This window comes from Ursus maritimus, unplaced genomic scaffold, assembly GCF_017311325.1.
Source record: "Ursus maritimus isolate PB19 unplaced genomic scaffold, ASM1731132v1 scaffold_5, whole genome shotgun sequence".
NCBI lineage: Eukaryota > Metazoa > Chordata > Mammalia > Carnivora > Ursidae > Ursus > Ursus maritimus.
Genome location: NW_024426663.1, coordinates 84,388,699 through 84,399,300, shown reverse-complemented (window position 1 = coordinate 84,399,300; position 10,602 = coordinate 84,388,699). Strand labels below are relative to the sequence as shown.

Sequence of the window (10,602 nt, the reverse complement as noted above, 5' to 3'; positions counted from 1 at the left end):
TTCCTTCCTTCCTTTTTCTTTCTTTCTTTCTTTCTTTCTTTCTTTCTTTCTTTCTTTCTTTCTTTCTTTCTTCTCTAAACAAAAATGCATACCTTCTATTTATTTTAACAACTTTCAAACTTTTCGTTGTTTACGGAGATGATTCTCTTACACTGCTTTGTGGCTTTGATTGCTTATATTAGAGTTCTTAACCCTTAATAGCCTTTGTTTCTGGTGAAAACAGGGAATGAAGCAATTGTAAACTGTCTTTAACATACCATTCTGTGGTTTTGGAATGTTTACTAAAATATTTTATAATTTTTGGAAACTTATGCTTTCTTTTCGTTTTTCTTTTCTTTTAGATTTTGTTTTTTTGGTTTTTTTATAATAATATTTTTTATTATATTATGTTAGTCACCATACAGTACATCCCTGGTTTTTGATGTAAAGTTCGATGATTCATTAGAAACTTATGCTTTCTAATAATAACTTTCTCAGCATGGCACAAAACATGTTCGCAAACTGCTCCAAACATCACTAGTTTCTCTGTAAAAGAAAACCTAAAGAGAAAAAAATCCATGTTTATACTAATTAATGTTTCAGTATTATATCTCATTTTGAAATGATCTAGTTATTTAATAACTATACATTATTTAATTTAACCTAGCAAACTATAATGTTTAGGTTGCCAAAAAGATTGAGAAATTATTAAAATGTATTAAACTCTTTTTTTCATTTGCATTTACTTAATTTCCTTGTTCTGAACAATTATGTTTAGATTACTTATAAAAATTTATCATACCATGTTATTTTCTTTGCTGACAAATTTCCTTACAGATAAAATGAAATATTTGACTCATTAACCCGGGGAAAAAAAAAAAAAAAGACCTTGCGTAACTTCTTCTGTTCAAGGTTGATAACTCTAAAATGACTGTTCTAATTAAGCCACCAATTCTAAAATAGCTTTCACGTACCATACGTTATATTATATATGAAAGGCATTTTGGTTAATTTCTGTTATATTCTTATGAAATTTAGGAATCATTTAATTTATATATATGCTTAAATATCTTTAAACCAATTAAATAGAGCTCTTTCACAAATTAATTTGTGTCAATACCATCTGGTGATAGAAAATATTGCATATGTATGTATATATATACATACATAAACATAGACAAGCACAGAGACGTTAGAAATTCTTTTTAAAATTACTGCCATAAATCAGGTACAACAATACAAAAATCACTAGTTATGAATGAAGTTGAATCTAAATTGTTTTTCTGATGGACAAAATAAGTTAAGTTTATCTGCCCAGTGGACTAAATAATTTTATTAATATTTGTAAAAGAAACAAACAACAACAACAAACTTTAATTTTTTTTTTTTGCTAAAATTTTAAATGACCTTTTCCCCTTTATCCTCTCTCCCCCTTCTTTAGGATAAGAATTATCTCCCTGAAGTTGGTATTTTAAAAAGATGAGCTAGATAAGATTTCCTGGAAGGTTCAATAGAACATTTATATCTCAAGACACGGGAAAAATGCAAGCTTTTCCAGAAGGACTTTGGTTTCCTAAAGCCAGATCGATTATTTATTTATTTATTATTTTTTACCATAGTTAAAAACCTTTGAGATAAGTAAGTGAGTATTTGAGATTGGTAAAAAAAATAAGTGGACTTTGCACTGCCTCTAGAGCTGTATTTGTAGTTTTGAAAATATTTGTCCAATAAGCACATTTGCTCTCAATTTCTAAAGATTTGGGTTGCAGCCCAAATGACACCATATTTGATCCAATAGATCCAACTACGTTATCCTTACTTTATATATATTACAAGGGAGAAGATCTCCAACTAAAATAGAAACCCAAAGGTTTTTATGTTCTGTATTTAGAGCTATTTGCATTGAATGCTTCAAAAATCCCTTTCAGAAAGGCAGAAGATTTTTCTCTCCCTCTGTGTTTGTAGTTTCATTTTAGATTGGAAAGAAGGCTAAGACAACTTCATTTTGGGTTTTGGATATCAACTTTTGATATGGAAATGTTCTGATTTCATAGCTCCTTACAAATCTTATTAAATGTTTTGTCAGTTTTCAGCTATGCAAACAGGAAATATTCTGTCACTATGGAAAAAATCCACGGACTGAAGAGACATTCCAAAGAGGGTACAAGGCGTATTTCATTTTCTATTCTCGACTGGGTAGTGCAGACAGAGATCTGGGAGAGCTGACTCTGGTAAAAATTCTCACCCTTTGTTGGGTTCTGCCAGTTTTCCAGGATTCCATCTTCAGGCTCTGAGTTGAGTCTAAGTAAAGAATGGACCTCCAGGAACTACTAGAATTTGGAAAGGCTTTTTATTAATTTACCTATTAGCTCCTGTAAGCTATTGAATGGAACAATGAGGCAGTTTATCAGAGAATTCTTGAAAGTCTCATAAACTCTGCCAGGGGGACAACCCCCAAAATAGATATGGGGGTGTCTGTAAGGCCACTTAATTCGTGAAGTTTTGTTTACAGTCATGTAATTTCCTTAGAGAGGAAAGTCAGTTTAGACAAAGGATTATAGAATAAGTAACCAAATGAAGGACAGAGGAGGTGTTGCATTGGTCTTACAGCCTTTCGTTTTCGGTAGTCTGTCTCTAATTTTTTTATTAACCTTTTGCAACAAGTTTTTCAAATAAATCTAATTTGGAAACTTGAAACATGTTGGAGGCTTTTGCATGCCAATGAAAATAAGTAACCAACCCCGTTTACTTAATTTGGTAACCTTGATCTTCATTTACAGGTCTTACAATGACTTAATTGGAACATTTCATGTAAAGGCCACAGTAATCTCCTGGAGTGCTGGCAGGAGTTTGGTACTGCCATGAACCATAATACCCACATTTCTCTCTATGCATAATTAGCTGTAAATGGGTGCAGCCCACATTTCTGTCTGGCAATATTTTTGGCCCTCAATCTGATAATTAGCAAGATAAGTTTTTAGAACACAAAACACTTATCTTGTCCAAACCCAGGTTGTTTTAGTAAGATTTTGTTATATATGTAGATATATAACTGGGCTTCCAGGACCCAGTTCTTAGAAATAACATAAGCGATTGTACAAAAGGTGATATGCTTAACATTTTAGAATTTAGGTATTCCATTTTCTTTTTTTTTTTTTAAATTTTCTTTAAGTGTTTAGTTCTCACTGGGCTAAAATATCATCTAAGAAAAATATGCATCTGTGTTTGGGATTGAGTGGTGATTTAAAGTGTACCTTGTTGCATGGAAATTTTCTTGAGGTTGGCAGGCAACCAGTGTCAAGCTAACCTATTTCATGACCAATTTATTTTAGCAGAGGAGCCCTTGGGTTAAGCAGGAAGTGCTATAACAGCTTTAAGATGGTCAACCCATGCCCACCAATTTTTTTCTGTCCTTGCTTCCAGATTCCATTAGCAATAGCTTTATCTGTGCACAACAAGGCAAACAAACAGGTGCATCTTAACCCACCGGCAGTAATCTATAAGTGTCACTGCACACTGGCCTAGCAAAGGCCCTGCATGCTCCACTGTCAATTCCGATGGAACTCAGGACTGGGGAAAGGTGGAATCAACGAGGTCGTGGCCTGAACTGAGGACAAGGAAAAGTGGGAAAATAGCTGAACCACTGCAGCCCAAGAATGAGGAATTTGCACAGGACTCAACTTTCAAAAGGGGAATTCCAGACTAGAGAGTCAATTAAATTGAGATCTTCACATGAAGAGAGCAGAGCCAAGAACTGAGAAGACCTTGGTTAGTACCCTCCAAACTGGTGAAAAAGACAAAGGACTCAAAAGGGCTCACAGGTACCATGCCTGTGTTTTAGGTTGTCCCCAAAGCCATCCAAAGTCCCTTCAATCTCACCACTGCTTCTAAACCTGTTTAAGACAAAATACAACTGGGTCAATTTAAGGATCAAGTTGAATTCCTTCAATGATTCGTAAATGAGACAGCACCCCTTCTGACAAATAGAAAGGAAGACTGAGGAATTGTATGAAATGGGAGACTTTTAAAGTCAGAAGGGATCAGGAACAAGGAAAGACTGATTACCCTATATTACCTTGGGGGTTAAGGGTTCTAACAGACAGATTGTCTCACAATTGACCAAAAAATTGCAGATTGCCTGGTTTAAGATAGCCAACCTGGAAGACATTGAAACTACATTTTGGTTAGTTGGCTTACTGATGTGGGGCTTAGCACAACTGACTCTCTTTAACCTGGTGTCTCTTTTAAACAGTACCCAAATTGTGTGAATCACACACCTTTGTGTCTGCTACTAAGTCGTAAGTGTTCACTAAATATTTGGTGATTAAAAATTATTTGCTTTAAACAGCAGCTGTCTTTTATTTTTCCCATCTTAATTTTAAAGACAAGTACAATGAGTAGAGGGGATTAAAGTAAATCTTACAGCAAGAAGCCAATTACTATTTTATCGGATATTCTCACAAATCTAACCTTCACTTTATTCCATTAAAAAGAATTTCATTCCTCAAAAGTGGAAGGAAAGAAGAAATACTCATTTTTGTTTCTATACACTAAACTTTACTCATTTAATATTTAAGAAACTCTCAATACATACACATGTGCATTATAAAATCATTCAATTATATGCCATTTTCTTTCAAATGTGCAGCTTCTAGTCTGAACCATGAAACAAATAATGAATGAGAAACAGTAGATAATAATCGTTAACAACTGGATGAAAATAAGAATAACTGAGAGGAGACACAATTAACTCTGAGTCAGGGGCAATGTAGGTGGAAGTTGGCTGAGTAATTCTACATCTGAGAGGCATCATTGTTCAGCTTCCAAATTATCCTGAGTAGATTCTCATAAACATTGGGGAAAATGGCAGAAGATTTGAATAATGTGTTTTCTCCCTTTGTGGCTTTTTCTGAGGTTAAGATCTTATGGTGGAAGGAATGACCTGTAGGTGCAGACACAATAGGTGGGAGTTAGCTTACTCCTTTTCTGAGCCAGAAGGCTGCTGGAATGAAGAATGTCCAGAAGATCATTCTGAAAGCCTGGATTTCCCAGTATTTGCTTGTGATGACTTGATCTCCATTTCGAGGGTTGTAGGCATAAAAAGTGGGATTAGTCTTGCCTTTGTAGGAATGTCAGTAAGAGGGACTTCAATGATGTCATTGAAGGAGAACAAAATTTGCCACATTAAAATATGCCTCTTGGATGTAAAGATTATTTTTGACTGTTATTTTAAGAAACAGTGGACATAGAAAAACACTGAAAACTAAAATAGAAGTTACCTTTTTGTAAGAGACATATATGATTTTAAAGGGCGATTTTATTTGTAAAGTTCTCTCCCTCTCTCTACAAGAAGGATGGACAGATCTCAAGAAACTCTTATCAAAGGAGAAATCAGTTACTAAAATTTTCACCACCACTATACCATGGTTTCCTCTCCTTTTCTGATACCCCCTCATAACTGCCTTTCCCGGTCCCCCACATTCTTCGTGTTTATCTGAAGGTAGTTTTTTAAAGTAATGGCTTGGGTAATTTCAGGGAGTAACTCAAAGTTTCTGGATCTCCCCATATACAGGAGGTAGAATGGTAATAAATTTTTGTCTGGTTTCTTCTGTTAATCCATTTTTAAAGATTGATTGATTGATTGATTGATTGATTTCTTATTTATTTAAGAGAAAGAGAAAGAGCACAGGGTGGGTGCCAGGCAGGTGGAGAGGAAGGAGAGAAGCAGATTCCTTGCTGAGCCTGGAACCCTATACAGGGCTTCATCTCACAGCCCTGGGATCATAACCTAAGCCAATACCAAGAGTCAGATGCATAATTGACTGGACCACCCAGGTGCCCCTCCTGTTAATCTATTTTTTTCTTATTACAGGGGGTGTAATAAGGACCTAGAAGGACGTAGAAATGTGGAACCATTATCGTGCCCCACACACAGCATTTTCTGATACTAAGTACTGTGCCTCCATCTTCCTTTCTAGCAAACTAAGTCAAGAGACCTAGTGTGGTTTGCCTTAGGCCATGGTACATCAGGTCCAATAAATGTTCCGGTTCTCCTGATTTCCTCCAATATTCAGTACCGGAAAGAGATAAGGAGTCTGTCATGGGTATCCCTGTTCAATTCCACATTCCCTCAGGTTATTTCCAAAGATAACCACTGACAAAAACAGCAGACATTCTCACATTTTGCTGATTTGTATGATAAGACTCCCTTCCTACTCATTCTAACTTTCTCAAGGCTGGCCTCATATATGTGTGGCCTGGGCACTTTCACAGGGTCCCAGACTCACAAAGACTCTTTTGTTGCTTTAATGTCCGGTTTTTGCCATCTTGAAATTTTTAACAATTTTCTCTCTGAGTCAACATGTGAGCAGAAGAGCTGGGGGGCAGCATTGGCATGTGATTTTGGCCCAGCAACAGGGCCTGCACATATGGGCTCAGACAGCATGCTTACACAGCAGTTGCCCCGGCCTCCTCACAGGAACACACGTATCTTGCCAAGATGCCACAGGACCCCAAGGGAGTAGCTCTGTTGGAACTGGGACCAGATTGGTGACAGTGATGACAGCAGCAGCTGCAGAGGCAGCAACAGTGGTGGAAGGAGCCACTGCCAGGAGAGAGAAGGAGCTGTGCCTGGCAACAGCAGTGACTCATGGTGGGGGTACGGGCTGAATTCCATCCCAAAGATCGTTCCGGTGTCATTTACAAAATTATTAACTATCTTGCCTGAGAGTCAGTACAGGGAATCCTACGGAGCTTAAGCAAGAATCCTCATCAGCATTTATCACAAAATGAAAGCACACACATTGTTATTGCAATAAAGTATATTGGTAAGTTACTAGAATTAATAAAATAATCCAAAATCTATAGTTTTAAAAGGTGCTGCAACATTGCAAAGTCAATGCCCAGAGGTTTATAAATATACAATTTAAAAAGGTTAAAAAAATTTAAAAATTAGTATAAAATATTATTGATGGGAAAGAATACTTTTCATATAATGTTTTGTAACCAGAAAGAAATAACAGCAGATTAACTTGTAATAGAAGATGCAGTGATAAAATGAACAAATGTGAATGTAAAAGATGAAGTGACTTCAAGTTTTTTATACAAAGTTCACATATTACCAGAAATTATAGCAGATTCATCAAAATTTCATTTATTAAATCTATATTTAAAAACAAATTCATATTTTTGTATAAAATGATCAGTTTAAGTCAGTTTAGTACAGAACTTTTTTAGAAAAAAATTTCTCCTGAGAAAATAAAAGTGTATATTTAGATATACTGTGTCAGAAATTCAGTCCAATGTTTTCCCCACTTAGACGTACTCTTAATAGCTAGAGTAACATAAGCATATAGATTCTTATTAAAATTGAAAATGAGCAAAAATTAATTGCAGCTTAGTATTTTACATGACTGATTAACAACACTTTCAACTATACTGGTAGAAAACTTAACTTTCTGAAATTGTAAATTTTGGTAAAAATAAATTTGGAGAAAAGTGAGCTAAAAAATCTTCTGAGCAATGAAGCCATCACAGAATACTGTATTACTATTTATCATCTATAAAAATATAATACAAATATATTCTTTGCCATTTCTTTGCATTTCATATGTAGTAAATTTATTTTCAAGAAAAACAATTCTTGCTGTTTGAAGAAAAAAGCTCATATTTTCTCTTTGTGCAGTGCACTGTAAATTATGCAGGGTATGAGCAGTCTCCTTTCTGCCAAATCTGAGGAAGTAAAGACCATTTCTTCACTTACCAGTGAGGAGCAGTAATAGCAATCTACTTGAGTTGGAAGTTCACCTGAGCTGAGAGATTTTTATTAGATTTGATGGTAGTTCCTGTTTTGAAAAGTGATTTATCAATGACTAAAATTGGTGTATGTAAGTTGACCTCCCAACAACCTGTTTCAGTAAAACTATGAAGCATAATCAATGGAAAATAAAATATTACATGAGAGACATGATCTCATACAAGGATAGCAGTGGCTATTGAGCATGTGGTTAGTGCGGGGGGTGGTCATGGGAATGTCCTTGAAATTGCTAATCCTACTAAACTTTCAATACACTCAGCTTATCACTGACCTCACAATTTCTTGATCTCTGTTAACACATCAAAGCCCTTATACTTGATCTTGAGGAATACATGATATGAAATAACTTTTCTAGGATTCACTTCCCTAAAAGGAACACAAACTTGTTGTATTTTACTCAGAATGGTGTAAGGATTTTAGAATCCTCACGAAGTCTCAGCTAAATCTTTTCTTTTTCTTTTTTAGATTGTGTTTATTTATTTGAGATAGAGTGAGTGAGAGAGAGAGTTAGCATGAGCAGGATGTGTGCAGAGAGAGAGGGAAAAGCAGACTCTCCACTGAACAGGGGGTCTGAGGTAGTGCTACACCCCGGGACCCGGGGATCATGACCTGAACCAAAGGCAGATGTTTAACTGAATGACCCATCTGGGGCACCTCAGATAAGTCACCACAAACTGGAAAACACACACACACACACACACAAACAAACCAAACCAAACCAAACCAAGTAACTGGCACAGATAAGTCACGAGTCTACGAGAAGGAGTTTTCTTTTTTTTTTTTCTTTTTTTTTTTTTAAGATTTTATTTATTTATGTGACAGAGAGACAGCCAGCGAGAGAGGGAACACAGCAGGGGGAGTGGGAGAGGAAGAAGCAGGCTCACAGCGGAGGAGCCCGATGTGGGACTCGATCCCCACACGCCTGGATCACGCCCTGAGCCGAAGGCACAAGCTTTAACGACTGCGCTACCCAGGCGCCCCGAGAAGAAGTTTTCTGATTTCCAGGTAGGTTGAGACATTCAAGAGACATTCACTTTTCTATTTACATGTATTGGAAAATTAATTGCAAATACTAGAACTGTTATGTTGAATGACAACTTCAGTTAGAAAATTTCCATTTTTATCTCTACAAGAAAAAGAACCATTTTCATTGAAAACATATTAGCAAACAAGTGCATTTGAAATCCATGAGAAAAAGTACCGTAAAGGAAAAAAAATATATATATATATATGGCTTATAATGACATATATATTTGCAAGATAATTTTATCCACACATGAGTGATTTTCTTCTCTTCTGATTTTAGTCCTTACACTCTAAGCATAAAATAATACTTTAGTTACTGGGCGATGAAGAATGGACTTATAATCAGTGTTGGGTACATAGGCAAAAAGATTTGTCTACATTTTTACAGAGCAGAACCTCTGAATCACTCTTCTTAGGGCCCCCATCACCTCCTTGTTTCTCAGGCTGTATATGATAGGGTTGAGCACTGGGGTCAGGATGGTGTAGAAGACAGCCAGGACCTTGTCCTCTGTGGGAGATCGGAAGGATCTTGGGCGTAGATAAGTGTAAACAAAGGGTCCAAAGTATAAAGTCACCACAGTGAGGTGGCTGCTGCAGGTTGAATAGGCCTTTTTCCTCCCTTCTGTTGACCGCATGTGGCAGATGGTAAAGAGGACCCGGCCATAGGAACATGCAGTGCCAATGAAAGGAAACACAAGAAAGAGGATGGTGCTTACAAACACTGTATACTCATAAACCCAGGTGTCCATGCAGGCCAGAGTCAACATGGTGGGGACATCACAGAAGAAATGGTTGATGGTTCTGGATTGACAGTAAGGGATACGGAAGTCATATAGAGTATGGGCACAGGAGTTGACTAAGCCCATAATCCATGATCCTGTTATCATCAGCACACATACTTTTTTGCTCATACGGATGGGATAGTGGAGAGGAAAACATATAGCCATGTAACGATCATAGGCCATAGATATCAGGAGCAATGCTTCTGCACCTGCTAAAGTCAAGAAGAAGAAGCTTTGAACCCCACACCCAATGAAGGAGATAGATTTGTTTCCAGAGAGATAATCAGAAGCCATCTTGGGGACAATTGTGGAGATGTAGTTCAGGTCAATGAGAGAGAGCTGACTGAGTAAGAAATACATGGGAGTGTGGAGATGGGTATCTAGGAAGATGAGGAGAATCATGGACAGGTTGCCAAACAGAGCCATTAGAAAAATAAGAATGATGACAATGAAGAAGAAGAGGCCAATTCTTGTTGGTGGGAACAACCCCAATAGGATGAAATCAGTTGATGTTTGAGTGTAGTTTTCCATGGGGCATTGATAGAATTTTCCTATAAGCAGACAGAACAGTGTGTCAAGCATGGAACAAAAGGATATTTGACTTTATCATCTTAGTCAGACTGTGTATTATTTAAAATGTTACAAGTCTTAAGTGAATAACTGAACTTTTATATTTTGGAGAAACAAAACAAAACACTTATTTTGTGACTCAGAGGTCAAAATTTGAAGATGCAAGCATTAGTAGTATTTGTTTTTTCTAGGAAATCCTTAAAGTTATTAAAAATACCATATACTTATTAAGAATTCATTAGGAAAATTATGTTTTAATGATGTACACAAACAGAAGTATTGCTAAAATCAGATGTTTATTCAAAATATATGCATAGAAAATCAATGCAAATACATATTTTTTAAGTTATTTTAAGAACAAAAGTTTATGACCCATACAGGATCATTTTTCTTTCCTAAGACTTACTTCTAAAGCTGAAGCAACCTATC

At 36.2% G+C, this 10,602-nt stretch overlaps 1 protein-coding gene across 1 annotated transcript; it reads right to left on the bottom strand.

The window, feature by feature from the left end:
• Window positions 1-9,195: 9,195 nt before the first annotated feature.
• On the bottom strand, window positions 9,196-10,272 carry LOC103680564 (olfactory receptor 2L8-like). The gene has a single exon (XM_008710065.1). It carries the CDS (start codon window positions 10,183-10,185, stop codon window positions 9,196-9,198), a length of 990 nt encoding a protein of 329 aa, XP_008708287.1. The 5' UTR covers window positions 10,186-10,272.
• Between the last annotated feature and the right edge of the window lie 330 nt (window positions 10,273-10,602).

Bases quoted from the DNA above. Each gene is read 5' to 3' on its own strand.
- LOC103680564 (XM_008710065.1), bottom strand. From the start codon at position 10,185: ATGCTTGACACACTGTTCTGTCTGCTTATAGGAAAATTCTATCAATGC.